Genomic DNA, 18,692 nt, shown 5'->3' with positions numbered 1-18,692 from the left:
TTCGTCCGAGCGGACCGGGAGGCTTCCTAAACGCCCGCGTCCCCATCCACCGCCCGCCTCGACGTGGTTGCCGCACGGGCGGGGTCTTCGAAATCCGTCCATGGGAAGCAGATGGGAGGCTCGCCTGCCGCCGCCCGGGCAGCTGTGCCAACCAAGCAAGGGAGACAGGGCTACGTCAGGGTGCACCCTTCTTCCGAGGGGTGGGGGGTGCCGTGCCCATCTCCCGCAAAGAAGCCTCCGACACCCGCGCGTCCCAGGAAGGAGGAAGAGGGTCCTACCTGCCGCCCCCTTGGAGGGTAGAGGGTCCGCCGATTCGGGCTGGATGGGCAAGAGGGGCTTGGGCGGGCGCGGGGCTGAGCCGTGGCCCGGCCACACGAGGGCGAGTGGCGGCAGGAGCAGCAGCAGCAGCGCCGCGCCCAGGAGGGTCATCGCGGCGAGGCGAGCGCGGGATCCCGGAGCGAGTCACCGTCCCGTCTGGCCCCGGCGGCCTTTATAGGCGCCGGCGCGGGCCAAGCGGCGCGGAGGGGGCATCTCCTCGAGCAAACAAAGGCGGCGGCACATCGCGGCCCCGGTGGGGGGCCCGCTCAGCACCGCCGCGGGGGGTGGGGGGTGGGGACAGGGGGGAAGGATCGGGGAGGCGGCGGCGACGGATTGGGCCCCCTCCCACCGCCTCCGCCTCTCGTCCTCGCCCTCCGCGCAGTCCTGGACGGGACGTCCTCTCGTCTGGGCGGGCAGGAGGCTGCCTGGCCCGCCGCCGCCGCCGCCGCTCCGGTCCCTGCCGGGCTCCGCTGCTGCGGGAGGACGAGAGCGCCGCCGCGGGACGGGCCGGACCCGGGCAGGGCTAGGCAGGGCGCCCGACGGCGCGGGAGGAGAAGCGCGGCGAGGAAAGGAAACGGGCGGGACGCGGAGAGGAAAAGCTCCGCCCGCGGTGCTGGGCGGAGGCGGAGTAGTCCCTGCGCGGCGCCCACGGCTCTCGGTCCTCCGCGCCCTCACCTGGGCTTGCCTGCCTTGGCCAACACGGCACCCATCCACGGTGTACGGATCTCCCCTCTAAAAGTTCCTGGGGAGGGGGCTGTCCAGCTACAACCTCCCACACAAATCCTGAAAATCATTTCCCATGGGGACCCTCCCCCCCCAGCCAGCCAGCCCGACAAATTCCTTGCTACAGGGGCCCGCATGCGCCCCCAGCGCGTCCCATGCAGATGTGTCCTGTACCCGCGCCTATTCACACCCGAAAATTGTGTCTACTTCCATAGGACGGCATATTATTATTGACGCTCAGGATGCTAAAAGACACCCAGGAGGGCTTCCCCACCAATAATCCCCAACCAAGCCACACCCCGAGTTAGAAAGCCCTCACTCCCGCCGTCCAGTCCTCTTCTGAAATCTGTATGTTGAACTCTGAAGATAGCCCCACTGCATAGCAAGAAGCTCCCCTTCATCACCACATTCTGGCCAGAAAGGCTTTGAAACATGAAGGACAGCCCTGCAGGATCAGGCCCATCTCAACCAGTATCCTTTTCTCACCGTGATCAGCTCCCCTCCTGCCCTTTCCATGTTGCTGCCCCAAACAGTGGCCTCTCGCCAACCTGCCTTCTCTGCTGCATGGACATGAGGTTATGCTGCAGTTCCCACAATGCTCACACTCAGGGCATGAAATGTCCCTCATGTCTTGCACCCTAAGACTCAAGCTCCCTTTTCTCTCCCAGCAAATCATCACTCAGCAGTCCTTCCCAAAGGGGTCTCCTGCTTCAGCTGGCTGCATAGATCTACTCCTGCATCTCATTGGAAGAAACTGGATAGATCCTCCAGCAGGGGGCGAGTGGAGCTCTCCGTGACTGATCACCTGTGAGGAGAAGGTTTTGGATAGGGGAAAGAGGCCAAAATCAAATGATGGAAGTCGAGCAATGGTTTGCCATAAGAGTGTCTCTGAACTGAAAATGACATGAGGCACACATGTTAAAGCTGATATGATTTGAAGCTTTGGGATTTTGGGACTCAGGGGAGAAAAGGACTCTGGCTCTGGTAGAAGTCCGAGTTTTGCATGCAAAAGATCCCAGGTTGAATTCCTGATATCTGGGGACAACTTCTGCTTCAGCCCTTGAAGAATTGTGGCTAGTCAAGTCAAAGGCTGGGCAGACAAATTGCCCAAAATCTCAGAGAGCTACCCCCAGGTGGCACATGCAACTCTGAGCTAGATGCACGAACATTAAGCAGGCCCATGGGACACACACATTTGCATTCAATTATTTGCATATGTTCATTCACTGATATCACAGCCATCGCTGATTGGTGGTGCTGTGCTTGGCTCCGCCTACTACAGCTTCCACCGGCATTGATCAGCATTCTGGTGCAAATTCTTCCTAACACACATGTGTTTGTATACAGCTTTATTATTAATTAATTACATTTGTAATTATCTGAAGATCCCAGGGCGGTTCACAACAGAAAAAAAATATTCACATTTTTTTTGCAAAGCAATTTCCCCTGATGTAATGCATTTGTGTATGTTATGTTCACGAATATGTGCATTTTTTGTTTATTTACCAGGGAATATGCACTTTTGTACACGTTGCTTGGCTGGAGCACTGCCTTGCAAAATTTGGAAAAGTGCAAATCACGTAGCGTAGCTGTGTTTCAGTTTCTGCGTTGCTTCAGAATGTGCGAGGTGGGTAGGTTCGCCTTTCTGTGTGAGCTATTTCGCCTTCCTCTCCCATCCCAACGCAACAACCCCGCTGTATCATACGCAGGTTGTACTGAAGCTTAGAAAAATCATTTTAAGGGTAGGGAGATCGAGAGGAGAGAGAGAGAGAGACCCACAAGGAGTGTCCCACTCCCACCATCCTCTCTGTAGGAAAAAAACAGGCAGCCTACCTACCGAAGCCTCAAAACCAGCAGATGCTTTGAAAACTGCAGCCTTGGTGAGTCGGGGGGGGGGGGCAGACCCATCCTCCTCTGCTGCAAATCCCTGTGGCAAGGAATCTAGCCTTTTCTCAACACTTCTCCCTCCACTAGAACCAAGTAACTAGGTTGAACGTTCTGAGGCCTGCTCCCTTGAGAGATAATTTCAGTAAAACAGAGACACACAGAGAGAGAGAGAGAGAGATCTAATAATTCACATTAGACATGGGAGTTTTGCATTCTATGGCAATATTTGCACATCTGAAGGCCAGTCGCAAGGTAACCGAGGGGAGGTGCGGGAGTGGAAGTGGGGAAGAGAGGGACAAGGCTGAGCAGAGGATGATGGTGCAGGAGGGAACCAGCTGTGTTTTGTCTGAAACACATGGACTTAATATTATTTCCCTCATATTCAGCATGATTGAGCTATGCCCTGGGATCGCCTATGGGAACTTCCTGTGAAGTAACATGGTGGGCTGAAGAGGGAGGGAGGCATTCGCCAGGTGTTCAGGAGCAAAGGACTTTGGGGAGAGGACGACGGGCTATTTGTTTTATTTCTTTTGGGGGGGTTTCCCCTTCTTAATTATAGAAAACACACCCTCACCCGAACCTCGAAAGTAATAAAAAAAAATACCTACAGGTTTTTAAAAACACCCAATAAAAAGATCCAGCTTGTTTTCTGCCGACAAATGCAAATATCATCACTTCTGAGATGTATGGGGTGTTAGGGGAGGGCTAGTACCTCTGGTGACGCAGGTGGCGCTGTGGGTTAAACCACAGAGTCTAGGGCTTGCTGATCAGAAGGTCAGCGGTTCAAATCCCCGCTCGGTCCCAGCTCCTGCCAACCTGGCAGTTCGAAAGCACGTCAAAGTGCAAGTAGATAAATAGGTACTGCTCTGGCGGGAAGGTAAACGGCATTTCAGTGCGCTGCTCTGGTTCGCCAGAAGCGGCTTAGTCATGCTGGCCACATGACCCGGAAGCTGTATGCTGGCTCCCTCAGCCAGTAAAGCGAGATGAGCGCCCCAACCCCAGAGTCATCCGCGACTGGACCTAATGGTCAGGGGTCCCTTTACCTTTACCTTTAGTGCCTCTGGTGGGAAGGGGAGGTGCTTTGTGTTCCTTCTGGGGTAGTTTGTCCACCTTTGGTCCCCACCCTGCACTCAGCTCTCACCTGGGGCTCCTAGAAGCTGTCCGCATGCAGCAGTGACTACATCCCGGGAACGGTTTCGATTATGTGGGGTGGGGCTTAGCTGCGCCTCCCTAATATTTTATTCAAGTTGGCATCCCTGAAGGTAGGTATAATAGTACTGAGTGGTGTAAGGCTTTATGGGTAAAAAAAAACCCCAGCACTGTGGCCCATCTCAGGCCAACTTCCAGGGCAATATTATTTGTATTTATTGCATGACTCAATTTGCTCAGCAGAATTTGCTCCGATGCAATTGCACAGAGGTTTGCAGCTTTAAAGGGTCGTTTTTCCATGCTGAACTGACGTTTGGTCCGGTCCTGAGAACTCTCTGTTATGTTAGAGAGCCTTTCCTACCAAAAGAAAACAGCTGTTTTAGCAACCTGTTTTAGCCCTCTGATGCAACGGGGTAGGAATTTTAAGCAAGCCTGCTGGCTTCGCTGACTTCACTCTGCTTCCCTTTGTGAATAATATATATATATATATCACCGTCGAAAGTGAGATTGCTCGGAGTTTATTTGTTGAGTCAGATGTTTTGATTCTGTCTACTTAATTTAACATGGCAACCTCCTCTGGGCAGGGACAGAATGAATGGCTCATGTTTTATGGCACTTTCAGAGCAACTAACCATCACTTGCAGTACTGTTAAAATTCCTGCAGAAACACATCTGCATGGAAATCATCTACAGATAGATCTCCGTGCAAGGCTAACAAGTACCGATAGATGGTCAGTCCGTGCGCTCAAGCTGGGAAGCATCAATGGGCCACTGCTTCCTAGTGTTGGATTATCACATGCACAAATCTTGAAATATACGCACTAACTAGTACTCCATAGCGAATTCTGATTTTACATTTTCATCCGACTTTCCTTTTCATTGCATTGAGTTACTCGTACACCAATTAGAGGCAGTTGTAATGAAGTAGTAGATAAACTTTTGAAATAAATTTACTGATTATTTATCTTATTTCACAAACTTTATATACTGCCTGATTGTAAAAGAACAAGCAAACCTGGGAGTGGCCGCCGAGACCACATAACACCTGTCCTGAAAGAACTACATTGGCTCCCAGTACATTTCCGAGCACAATTCAGTGTTGGTGCTGACCTTTAAAGCCCTATAACGGCCTTGGCCCAGTGGACTGTCTCACCAGAGTGGTGCATGCTCTGGTTATCTCCCGCTTGGACTACTGCAATGCGCTCTACATGGGGCTACCTTTGAAGGTGACCTGGAAACTGCAATTAATCCAGAATGCGGCAGCTAGACTGGTGACTGGGAGTGGCCGCCGGGACCACATAACACCGGTCCTGAGAGATCTGCATTGGCTCCCAGTACGTTTCCGAACAAAATTCAAAGTGTTGGTGATGACCTTTAAAGCCCTAAATGGCTTCGGTCCTGTATACCTGAAGGAGCGTCTCCACCCTCATCGTTCAACCCAGACACTGAGATCCAGCGCTGAGGGCCTTCTGGTGGTTCCCTCACTGCGAGAAGCAAAGCTACAGGGAACCAGGCAGAGGGCCTTCTCGGTAGTGGCGCCCGCCTTGTGGAACGCCCTCCCATCGGATGTCAAGGAAATAAACAACTATCTAACTTTTAGAAGACATCTGAAGGCAGCTCTGTTTAGGGAAGTTTTTTATGTTTTTAGTCCTCTGTTGGGAGCCGCCCAGAGTGGCTGGGGAAACCCAGCCAGATAGACGGGGTATAAATAATAAATTATTGTTATTGTAATTGTTATTATACAAAAAGAATAAAGCAGTGACATTATCGGTAAAAACAAAACAAAATAAAAAATTCCTTCCAGCAGCACCTTAGAGACCAACCAAGTTTGTTCTTGGTATGAGCTTTCGTGTGCATGCACACTTCTTAAAAGCAACTGTTTAAAACTCTTAAAAATATTGCTTGCATGCATATCCCAGGTTTCCTGAAGCAAACAGTACATAGACGGATACATAAAACAATGCATATATTATGCTGCATAAATATAGTACAGCATGGGATTATATGCATATAGCGCTGTTCGTGTGCATAAAGTTTTGTGTATGATTTTGAATATAATTAATTGTACATGAGATGATTGCAAATCACCAATGGAGACAGGTAGGATGAACACAATGAATCAAGTCTTAAGCACCTTTCCACCAGCTTTAGTGAAAAATAAATCCTTTTTTTTTTTTTTTTTACTGAACTTCTTCTCGAACCAAGATTTGGAAACGAAAAACATAGCTATAGCAGGCCACATACTGATGGCAGCGAGAATGACTTTGGCCAAGCGCTGGAAAGACTTGAAGTCCACATCGCTGGAGGAATGGTATAACAAAGTGTGGTATTTAGCATCAGCGACGAAATTAACACAAAAGCATTGAATGCAAAAAGATCTCTCAAAATCAGAAGAGTTTAATTCGCATTATGATTTTTTTTTTAGTTTTTATTCTTCGTCATACTGTGCAAGGATCCGGAACGTGTAACAATCCCAGTGGTCCCGATTCCTTTGCTTTTATAGCTTATGATTTCACCTTAAACTTTCATTTTGGAAGATTCATGTAGTACCCATCTACACCTGTTTCCAAAACTGGTTTTCTCTTGCATTTGTAGAGGGACCTGTTTATTTCCTCTGTTGTCAGTTATCTTTTGCTGCCTTTATCATATCTGCCTGGGACACCCAAAATTAAAATCCATAAAGATTGTTAATAATTTTTCTTTAAAAGAATCTCTCCACTCCCATTGAATATACACTTTCCAGAGGGCCTTTTAATACACTCTCCCAAAATCTTCTCCTGAAAGTGTAAAAGGCAGAAATAATAATAATAATAATAATTGCAGCTTAGGAACGCAGGGCGAAATGCTGCCTCTTTTTATGGAGACAGGCCACACTCCTGAGTCATTCATAAAAAAAGTCCTCTCCCCTATCTCCTGCTGCTCTGGGTCTTGATTTGGCATCCCTGGGAGATCAAAGTGGGGCAGCTGTTCCCCTTTTCCTGTGTGCCTTTTGCAGCTGCCCGTGGGGGTCCCCCTCTCTCTGTAACCAGGAAGGGGTCTTGTTTGGCCATGGGATTACTGGATGCATTAGAAAGGGATGTTTTAACGACACTGGCTATGCCCAGGGAATTGTGTTTGCCAGGCAATTGGGTTCCCAGCCTCACCTCCCTGGGAGGGAGCCCCTGCCACACAAGCAGCCCAGGAGACGGAGGCAAATATTTGGGCCTGGGTGGGTTTCTCAGAAGTGTGAGAACTGAATTCCTGTTCTTGCTCTCCACTCCTTTAAAACACATTCACACACTCGATTAACCCCCCTCTGGGTGATACTTACTAAAAAGTGTTATTAGCATAAGAGGTGGTATTCTTCAGGGGCCAGCTCCTTCCCCCGGGCTCTCTCTCGAAGCTAACAGTGCAATCCTGTGCATGCAGTCGCTCAGGAACAGATCCCCAGTAAGGACGTACATAGGATTTGCAGAGTTGTGCAGTGCAATGCATACTGTCTCTGGTGCACAGGCTCCATAAATGCACACATGTGAACATTGCACAACAGCACATGCAGCACAATTGCACATGCAGCACAGCAACCGTCTATCATCTCAAAGGCTCCTGAGTCTTGTAAACTGTTGAGAGCAATGGACTGTAGGGCTGGGTTGCATCCACACCTTAAGTTTAAAGCGCATTCAATGTACATTGAAAGCACACGGCTGCCCCAAAGAATCCTGGGAACAATAATGTGCCCCCACGACAGATCCATAATTCCCAGCGTTCTTAGCAAACTAGTGTTCCCAGGAGTCTTTGTTGGGTGCTTTCAATGTGCATTGAATGTGCCTTAAATATATGGTATGGATGCTATCTCCCTGCAGAGCATCCTTTAGCTTAAAGAAGGTGTGGGACCTGCAACAAAGTTTTGCAGTGTAGAGCACTCATCTTCAGCAGGCAAGCCAGCCCTGCTCTCTTACCAGATACTCTTTTTCGTTCCCCCTTTTGCCCTTGTGTGCGGAAGGTGTTCTTTTGGCCACCTGTGACAGGGAATGAGACTCCCAAATGCCCTGGCCAATCAGATGCTGAGAGATGAGTCCAACAGCCTGACCTGGGGAAAGGCACCTCTGCAATCTGCTAGTTTATGGAAAGCTGCATTCCTTTCCTCCTCTCCAACAATAACAAGGCATTGTGATATTATCCAGATTTTCTGCTCAAAGATAATTAAACAATATGCATTTCCTGCTTACTGAGATCATAATAAGCAGTCGGATTCCCCAGAGCTGTTGCTAGGCAGGGTGGGGTGGAGGGGCTTGCAGAGGGGCAGAGCCTGTAGCATACCGAACCTCTGAGCTGTTCAGAGACCCTCCAAATCCTACCTCTCTCTTCCAGATGCAACCTAGCAAATATTATCCCCTGGCTTTCTGCACCTCTCTGCCGCTCACCTGCCTCTCACACCTCTGCCAGCGTGACATGTGAAATTTGGCACACTTGAGGCTGCAACCCTATGCACGCTTACAAGGAGTAAGTCCTGGTGCATTCAGTGGATTTCTTTTTCAGCAGACACAATTTCTAAAAAAAACAATACAATGCAATAAAGAACCAACAGGAAAGCAGTTTTCTTAAAGCTTATTGGGTTGACCTCTAATTTGCTTGCATTCTTCTTCTTCTTTGGCAATCTCTCCTAGCCGAGTAAGACTGTCTTCCATAAACACGGTTTTAACAATGAGTCCGTAAGTGACTGTGGAGGCCAATTCTGGATCCACACGTCCTTCCACAGTGGGGACATAGGTTTCTAGGCAGGAGTTGATCACGGTGTGGATTTGCCAAGCGTGCCTTCCTCTTAGCATGTTTCTCCCTTGTGTCCTGAGTTCGAGTGTCTTCAAAGCCCATGACACCTTTGGTAAAGGCTGTTCTCCAACTGGAGCGCTAGCAGGCCAGTGTTTCCCATATATAGCAGTGGGGAACAGCAGGGAGGGTTGACAGCTATGGTTTCCCAGTTGTCAGTGTTTATACCAGTGTTTTTCAACCTTTTTTGGGCAAGGGCACACTTGTTTTATGAAAAAAATCACGAGGCACACCACCATTAGAAAATGTTAAAAAAATTAACTCTGTGCCTATATTGACTATATATAAAGTAATTCTCTTGAATAGGAATCAAATAAACACAATTTTTCCCACGGCACACCAGGCAACATCTCGCGGCACACTAGTGTGCCACGGAACAGTGGTTGAAAAATACTGGTTTATACTACATTTTTTAAGATTTCCCTTGAGACAGTCTTTAAACCTCTTTTGTTGACCATCAGCATTACGCTTTGTAACGGAAAATCGCATTTCCGTAACAGCTTTCCATTTTTTAAGTTCAGAATAGAGTAATTGCTCTGGAAGACGATCATCAAGCATCCGCACAACATGACCAGTCCAACGAAGTTGATGTTGAAGAATCTTTGCATAAACCTATGCAGAGGTTAAACGATGTTCAGTCTTTATTGCACATTTGTTCTGATTTGTTTCTAGGTGGGTTATATGGCAATGAGCACCCATCCTGATTTTCTTCCGGGGTGTTTATATATCTTTCCATTAAACATTCCTTCATCTCTCACTTTCCACTGCATCTCCCCATCACTTTCCTAACTGCAAAAGCTCCAATTATTTTTAAGGAGGATTTGCTGTGCTAGGGTGACGGAGCGCTTGGGTTCACTTCAATTGCACAAGCCTAAATTCCCTGGCATGTCCTTGAAGAGTGTGCATGCACACGAAAGCTCATACCAAGAACAAACTTTGTTGTTGTTCAGTCGTTCAGTCGTGTCCGACTCTTCGTGACCCCATGGACCAGCGCACGCCAGGCACCCCATCCTTCACTGCCTCTCGCAGTTTGGCCAAACTCATGTTAGTAGCTTCGAGAACACTGTCCAACCATCTCATCCTCTGTCGTCCCCTTCTCCTTGTGCCCTCCATCTTTCCCAACATCAGGGTCTTTTCTAGGGAGTCTTCTCTTCTCATGAGGTGGCCAAAGTACTGGAGCCTCAGCTTCAGGATCTGCCCTTCCAGTGAGCACTCAGGGCTGATTTCTTTAAGGATGGATAAGTTTGATCTTCTTGCAGTTGGTCTCTAAGGTCCTACTGGAATAATTTTTTTTATTTTTTATTTTGTTTTGACTATGGCAGACCAACGTGGCTACTTACCTGTAACTCAGTGTTTTTCAATCACTGTTGCCTGGTGTGCCGTGGGAAAAATTGAAAAATTACTTTATATATAGTCAATATAGGCACAGAGTTATTTTTTTTTAACATTTTCTAATGGTGGTGTGCCTCGTGATTTTTTTCATGAAACAAGTGTGCCTTTGCCCAAAAAAGGTTGAAAAACACTGCTGTAACTGGCACAAAAGAACTGACAGTCTGAAGGTCCACTGAGATGCATTTGGGAAGGACATGCCATCCCCCCCAGGTGAACACTGGAATGACTTGCTATCCAGTCCTGTAGACATTTAGTCAGAAACAAGCTCCACAAAGGACACTTCCTCCCTAGTGACTCTGCTGTCGCCTGCCTGGCTTTAACAATGTTCTTGTTAAATATTCCCAAGCTAGAAAGAGCCTGTTTCAGACCTTATGGGAAAGCACAGGCTTCTGTGTGGATTCACCTAATGACTGCTAATGTGCCATTTTGCAAATGCAAAATCAGAGTGTGTTTTGTTTTTTTTAGGCTGGAGGAGGCAAGACTGATTTAAAAAGAAAAGAAGAGATCTGCAACAAAATGTTGCAGCGGATCCCCACTTTGCAACAGGAAAGCTCCTGCTCACAGCCATACTCTCCTGCAAGATGGCTCGTTCTATCTCCCTGCTTTCTGTCTTCCTTTTCCAACCAACACACACCATTCTGCGACCACTGAGCATGTGTGCTACTCATTGGGCTGTTAGGAGTTGCCACCTCGAGTTTCGATTTATCAAAGATGTTTGCAAACATTGCCATGCTAGTAAGCTCCTCTTGCTTTTTGGTTTACCCGTATTGTTGACACTCACTGTCTGGGTTTGGTATTAGAAGGAAGCGATGGCAGGCTGGGAAAGCTCATATCCTGAGCATGTAAGGTGACGTAGAGGCAGGGATGGGTGGGAAAAGAAGCCCATGCATTTTCCTGACACAAGTTCCCTATCCCTGAGAAAATGGGTGTGTGTGCCCATACCTTTTTGCAGCACTACATCTTTGCTCACCTTTTCATGAAAGGCAGAGAGCATCTTGCAGATCTACTGGAACAAAACACATACATGCAACACACAATGAATTAATGGCTGTTTGCTAAGTGGAATACATCAGCATTCCTTAGAAGCATGCAATAAAGTGCCAGTGTAATGTTCTCCAGTGTAAAGGGACGCGGGTGGCACTGTGGGTTAAACCACAGAGCCTAGGGCTTGCTGATCAGAAGGTCGGCAGTTCGAATCCCCACGACGGGGTGAGCTCCCGTTGCTTGGTCCCTGCTCCAGCCAACCTACCAGTTCGAAAGCACATCAAAGTGCAAGTAGATAAATAGGTACTGCTCTGGCGGAAAGGTAAACGGCGTTTCTGTGCACTGCTCTGGTTCACCAGAAGCGGCATAGTCATGCTGGCCACATGACCCGGAAGCTGTACGCTGGCTCCCTCGGCCAGTAACGCGAGATGAGCGCCGCAACCCCAGAGTCGGACACGAGTCGGTCCCTTTACCTTTACCTTTACCAGAGTCGGTCCCTTTACCTTTACCTTTAAAATGTATTTACCTCGGTCAAACCACACCTGGAATACTGTGTCCAATTCTGGGCACCACAATTTAGGAAGCATGTTGACAAGATGGAACGTGTGCAGAGGAGGGCGACCAAGGTGATCAAGGGTCTGGAACCCAAGCCTTATGAGGAGTGGTTGCATCCATGGCAGATGGCCACCCAATCTCTGCTTAAAAACCTCCAAGGAAGGAGACTCCATCTTCTTAGAGAGTCCATTCCACCGTTGAACAGCTCTTAGCACCAGGATTTTCTTCTTGATGTTGAGTCGGAATCTCCTTTCTTTTAACTTGAAACCATTGGTTCATGTCCTACCCTCTGGAGCAGGAGAAAAGCTTGTTCCCTAGAGATATTTGAAGACGGCTATCATACCTCCTCTCGGTCTCCTCTTTTGCAGGATAAACATACCCAACTCCTTCAACTGTTCTTCATAAGGGTTGGTTTCCAGACCTTTGATCATCTTGATGAATGCCTCTTACAACTTTTCCTTTGCTGGCCTATTATAATACTGAGTTGACACTTGTAACCAAACATTGCCAAGACTCACATCTTAGCTTGTAACACTTGGGATCCACTCTGGCTCATGGGAGATCCTGTGCTGCTTGGCCACAAGGTCTTTGTGGGTGCTCAGACAAGTTTTGCTTGGATGTCTCAAGTCATGGTTATGAAAAACATTGCCATGCACAAAGCCAATGGGTGCCAAAGACCCCTGGGTAGAAATTTTGCATGACAATAAGTCAATAGATCAGCATACCAAGTGAATTTGGTTTTGTGGGTCACCATACCAAAAAAGCTAGGAACTGCTGAGATACCATATGCAGGAACAAAAGAGGCTGAATTATACAATGGTCTATCCAGCTCAGTACTGTCTACACTGACAGGCAGCCGCTCCTCAGGGTTTCAGGCACCTACCACTAGCTACAACACAATAGAATCAGACACACAGCATTGGAGAAAACCAAGAGACAATTGCATCTCTTCTGGGAAGCCACTGGACGATGTTTATGGACCCTCAATCTCTCAATGCCCCCCCTCCCTGCGGCCTCTCTGCAAGCCCATCTGTTTGCTTGGCGGAAAGATTAGTCTCCCAGGCTCTCTCTTTTGTTTGCCCCCGTTTGTCCAGCTGTAATTGTGGGCTTTTATAGGGGCTTCAAAAGGCCTCCCCTCCCCAGCCCTCTCCCCCACACAACCCCCCCTGTAGCCCATGCTAACAGGATGGCTTTAATGCCAGGATGAGAACCCAGCGGCATCCTTGCAGGAAAGGAGGGAGCTTCTGGGGTGATTCAGAGCCCGGCCTGAGTGTGGATCCGGGGCCTGAGGACGGTTTTGCACTTTGTTAAAAAGAAACACACACACAAACACAAGAATGAAACAGAAGTCATCTTTTCCAGCAGAGCTGCACATTGAAGAAGTCTTGGGGACGATCCATCATGCAGTCCCGTTGCATCCATAGGTAAAGGTAAAGGGACCCCTGACCATCAGGTCCAGTCGTGTCTGACTCTGGGGTTGTGGCGCTCATCTCGCTTTATAGGCCAAGGGAGCCGGCGTTTGTCCGCAGACAGCTTCCGAGTCATGTGGCCAGCATACCAAAGCCGCTTCTGGCGAACCAGAGCAGCGCACAGAAACGCCGTTTACCTTCCCGCCGGAGCGGTCCCTATTTATGTACTTGCACTTTGATGTGCTTTCAAACTGCTAGGTGGGCAGGAGCTGGGACCGAGCAACGGGAGCTCACCCCGTGGCAGAGATTCGAACCGCCGACCTTCTGATCGGCAAGCCCTAGGCTCTGTGGTTTAACCCAGAGCGCCACCTGGGTCCCATACCAGACCATTAAAACACGCTTCTACCACTTAAGAAGATAAGAACGCGAGGAGAGATTTAAGGAAGTTCATTTCAAAGGAGTGGAGGGAATCCCAGCTCAGTGGCAGCGCATCTGGTTTGCATGCCAAAGGCCCCAGCTTCAATCCCTGGCATCGTTGGGTAGGGCAGAGGAAAAGACCCTGATAGGAAATCGTAGAGAGATGCTTCCAGTAAGAACATAAGAAGAGCCTGCTGCTGGATCAGGCCCGTGGCCCGTCTACTCCAGCATCCTGTTCTCCCAGTAGCCAGCCAGTGGAAACAACCGTGGAGGCAGAACTTAGCCATCATGACCAGTGGCTATCGGTGGCCCTCTCCTCCATGAATTTGTCTCGTCCTCTTTGAAAGCCATCCAAATCGGTGACCTGCACTGCCTCCTGTGGGAGGGAGTTCCATGGTTTAACTATGCCGTGGCGGTTGGACAGCACCCTGTACTCCTCCTTCCGGCAACTCCTGCAGCCAAGCTGGTGCCTTTGGGCCACGTCAGCGAGTCTGAGAGGAGGAGGGCAACCCAGCACCTTCAGACACAATGCCCAGGCTTGCTTGCGCTCCAAAGAGGTCACTTTTGGTGCTGCTGATGCAGCTGTTTGACTTTGCCCATGGAGGCGCAATCCATTGTCTCTCGGATGCCAACGGGCATGAAGAAGTCCCTCCTCTTATCTACCACAAATCTTGCCAACACTCAGATCCATTGGATAGCCACGAGTTTTAGTGTTATGAGAGAGGCAATGCGGGGCAACTCTTCCTGTTTTATTCAGTCCAGTTCCACGGGGAGGTGGCAGCGCCAAAGTTGTTGAGCTTTTCTTAGGGGGCAGGCTTTGGTTGGAGGAACAGGCTTCTGCTGGAGGGGGGAAGAACCTCAGTTTACTGAGTACTTTCATCATCATCATCATCACTTATTATTTATACCCTGCTCATCTGGCTGGGTTTCCCCAGCCACTCTAGGCAGCTCCCAGCAGAATATTAAAAACACGATAAAACATCAAACATTAAAACCTTCCCTAAACAGGGCTGCCTTCAGATGTCTTCTACAAGTCAGATAGTTGTTTATTTCCTTGACATCTGATGGGAGGGCATTCCATAGGGCGGGTGCCACTACCGAGAAGGCCCTCTGCCTGCTTCCCTGTAACCTCACTTTTCTCTGGGAGCGAACTGCCAGAAGGCTCTCGGAGGTGGATCTCAGCGTCTGGGCTGAATGATGGGGGTGGAGAGGCTCCTTCAGGTATACTTCCCAATAATGCTCTACAATAATTTTTGTGGATCTCAGCCCATGCCGGAGAAAATGGCAAGAGGCAAACAGGAAGGAAAGAACCCTGCCCACTCTGACCTCAATTTTTTGCCCCAGCACAGTCTAAAGGGTAATATAGGGCTCCTTCTCCCCTTCCTTCCTTCCTTCCTTCCTTCCTTCCTTCCTCTCCTCCAGTCTCAACTACTCTGCATCTGCAAGGATCATTTAGCCTCTTCCTAGGTAAAGGTAAAGGACCCCTGACCATTAAGTCCGGTTGCGGACAACTCTGGGGTTGCAGCGCTCATCTCGCTTTACTGGCCAAGGGAGCCGGCGTTTTGTCCGCAGACAGTTTTTCCAGGTCATGTGGCCAGCGTGACTAAGCTGCTTCTGGCGAAACCAGAGCAGCGCACGGAAATGCCGTTTACCTTCCCGCCGGAGTGGTAACTATTTATCTACTTGCACTTTGACGTGCTTTCGAACTGCTAGGTGGGCAGGAGCTGGGACCGAGCAACAGGAGCTCACCCCGTCGCGGGGATTCGAACCGCCGACCTTCCAATCGGCAAGCCCTAGGCTCAGTGGTTTAGGCCACAGCACCACCCACATCCCAAGCCTCTTCCTAATGGAGTGCAAATGGCTCCCAGCCATGGGCAAGAACAACCCTATAAAGGAGCTATCACTACCCCCCAGGAGGAAAAGGTCACTCAGATGTTCAGGCCACCTGGCTCAGCCCAGATACTTCATTGACAGCACAGCGCTAGGTGTCAACCTGTCTCCAGAATTCAGAATACTGTATATTCAGAACACACTGGACGAATTGTCCAGCCCAAGCTTGCTTTAAAGATAAAGAGCTGCGATATTATTAATAATATGTAGCAGATAAGGAAGCAAAACAATGTAATTTTAGATATAGCAGTGTGTAATAAGGGGGAAATAAACCAGAAGTGGAAGTTGGGGGAGGCCCCAGGAAGGAGGGAAGAGGGACTGTATTATGAATGTTATGGATATGTGATGTATGTAATAATAGAAAAAGAAAATGAAAATAAAAAAAGAATTTTTTTTAAAGAGTTGTGTAACATCGTGCATTGAAAGCACTTGGTGTGTGTCCCCAAGAATCCTGGGAACTGTTGTTTGTTCAGGGTGCTGGGAACTGCAGCTCTGTCAAGGGGCAAACTACAGTTCGCAGGATTATTTGGGGGAAGCCGAGCACTTTAAATGTGTGGTGTGTATGAAGCCCAAGAAGCCTACGAAGCCCAGGAGGCAGCGTGGCGCAACGGTTAGGGTTTTTTGGACCAGGACCTGGGAGACAAGGGTTTGAATCTCACTGGGCGGTCTTGGGCAAGCACTGTCTCTCAGTCTAACCTACCTCACAGGGTTGTTGTGAGGATAAAATGGGGGGGGGGAGAACTATGTATGCCATAGCTTCTCATAGGGAAGTGGAGATATAAATGCAATAAATAGTAAATAAGGAAGAGGAGTCTGGACTTGAAGTTCCTTGCCAACATTTAGCAGCAGTCAAGCAGACTCACGAGTCACACAAGCCACCTTGCCACAACTTTCCCTGCTATGGCGAGATGTACTGCATTTCTAATGAAATCATGGGGGGGGAGGGAAATAGCTCAGCCAGTAGAGCATGAGATTCTTAATCTCAAGGTTGTGGGTTCGAGCCCCACGTTGGGCAAAAATATATTCCTACATTGCAGGGGGTTGGACTGGATGACCCTCGGGGTCCCTTCCAACAATTCTATGATCTCTACACCAATCAGGTGCTGATATTCCTGATCTCACAAATGTTTACACTTAGATTTGCTTTCCCTTGCAGCTTTGCTGGCTGGGGCTAGTGGCTGTGGAATGCACCAAACATCCAGGGGGCAGATTTTGGGGTGACTTTGATATGAGCTCCGTTGATTTCCCTGAGGTTGACACTCAAGCGAGTGGATACACACAGGAAAGCAGGCTGGAGGTGTGGTTTTTTGGGTGGCAAATAGAAGGGGAAGAAATGGAGGCAGTGAGAGATTTCACTTTCTTGGGTTCCATGATCACTGCAGATGGTGACAGCAGTCACGAAATTAGAAGACGCCTGCTTCTTGGGAGAAAAGCAATAACAAACCTAGACAGCATCTTAAAAAGCAAAGACATCACCTTACCGACAAAGGTCCGTATAGTTAAAGCTATGGTTTTCCCAGTAGTAATGTACGGAAGTGAGAGCTGGACCATCAAGAAGGCTGATCGCCGAAGAATTGATGCTTCTGAATTATGGTGCTGGAGGAGACGCTTGAGAGTCCCATGGACTGCAAGATAGATCAAACCTATCCATTCTCAAAGAAATCAGCCCTGAGTGCTCACTAGAAGGACAGATCCTGAAGTTGAGGCTCCAGTACTTTGGCCACCTCATGAGAAAAGAAGACTCCCTAGAAAAGACCCTGATGTTGGGAAAGATGGAGGGCACAAGGAGAAGGGGACGACAGAGGATGAGATGGTTGGACAGTGTTCTCGAAGCTACTAACATGAGTTTGGCCAAACTGCGAGAGGCAGTGAAGGATAGGCGTGCCTGGTGTGCTCTGGTCCATGGGGTCACGAAGAGTCGGACACGACTGAACGACTGAACAACAACAAGGTATGTGTTGAAGGTGGCAGCTCTCCACCAGAAAATTGGTATGAGGTCCTGATCCGGGTAGGGCATCCATTCTGGATGAGAGCCGTGGTCCTTCCAGGAACCGGTTGAGCTGTGCTGCTTTATTAGGGTGGGTGCTATCATCCCGGAGGGCACCACTTTGGGGGAAGCAGATTTAGATGCAATCCTCACTGATCTCAGTGTGGTTTGTTGTTCCCAAGCACAGTTAAATGTGCAGGCTGCAGGTGTTGGGGGGGGGCGAGGAGGAAGTTAGTGCCTTTGATGAAGGGGGTGGGGAGGGGAGGGGACCACTGACCCCAGCCAGGCGAATCCTCTCTTCAACGCCTAGCACATGCTTTTCACTAAACAAATGTTAGGTAGTTGGCGCAAATCTTCTCAATGTGTATTCGCTTTGTCCCTTTGCAACGGGAGAGAGTTGGACATCTGACAAACCCCCGGCCTGATTTTGGCAGCTCCAATTAAACTGAGCATCTAGCAAATCACAGCTCAGATCATTAACACATGTCTTTGTCTCGCTGTCCAGGAACAAAGAACTCAGATTAGTACCCAATTGAGTTGCCAACTTTTCTTAATTGACCCCTGTAGCTGTGCCTTAATAGCGGTGTGGAAGTGCCAACATTAGCGGGTGATAAGGACTTTCACCAGGAGGGGAAATGGTCGTTTGTTTGTTTTTTGTTTTTTCTGAGGTTGAGGGGTCAACAACTAGAAATCTTGGAGGAAATGGAAATACATTCAACTGATCTAACCCAAACTTTTTTTGTTTTGTTTTGTTTTAAACAACGTAAAATGCACCATTTATAACTGAGCATATAAAATTGGATGATTTGGCAAGCTGACTAAACGACTCTAGAGCGATCCGATTCATGTTTACTCAGAAGTAAGACCCACTTTGTTTTAGTAGAGCTTTCTCCTAGGTAAGCACACAAAGGATTGCAGACCCCAAAGGATTTACAAGGTGAAACTCGAAAAATTAGAATATTGTGGAAGGTTCATTTCTTTCAGTAATTCAACTTAAAAGGTGAAACTAATATATGAGATAGACTCATGACATGCAAAGCGAGATATGTCAAGCCTTTATTTGTTATAATTGTGATGATTATGGCGTACAGCTGATGAGAACCCCAAATTAACAATTTCAACTTTGGGGTTTTCATCAGCTGTGCGCCATAATCATCACAATTATAACAAGCAAA

General features: G+C 48.5%; 1 protein-coding gene across 2 annotated transcripts in view; it reads right to left on the bottom strand.

Annotated features, from left to right (window-relative positions):
* Positions 1–584, bottom strand: part of CHRD (chordin) — a 53,081-nt gene extending 52,497 nt beyond the window's left edge. The window contains exon 1 of one of the 2 annotated variants that reach the window (XM_033150762.1): positions 279–584. In XM_033150762.1, coding sequence (XP_033006653.1) covers positions 279–429 — 151 coding nt within the window. In that variant the 5' untranslated portion in view covers positions 430–584. The remainder of the gene's footprint in view (positions 1–278) is intronic. The other variant, XM_033150761.1, reaches the window with a different exon arrangement.
* Positions 585–18,692: the final 18,108 nt, after the last annotated feature.

This window comes from Lacerta agilis, chromosome 5, assembly GCF_009819535.1.
Source record: "Lacerta agilis isolate rLacAgi1 chromosome 5, rLacAgi1.pri, whole genome shotgun sequence".
In the NCBI taxonomy this organism is placed as follows: Eukaryota; Metazoa; Chordata; class Lepidosauria; order Squamata; family Lacertidae; genus Lacerta; species Lacerta agilis.
Note: the sequence above shows the minus strand (reverse complement) of the source record. Positions and strands in the feature narration are given on the sequence as shown.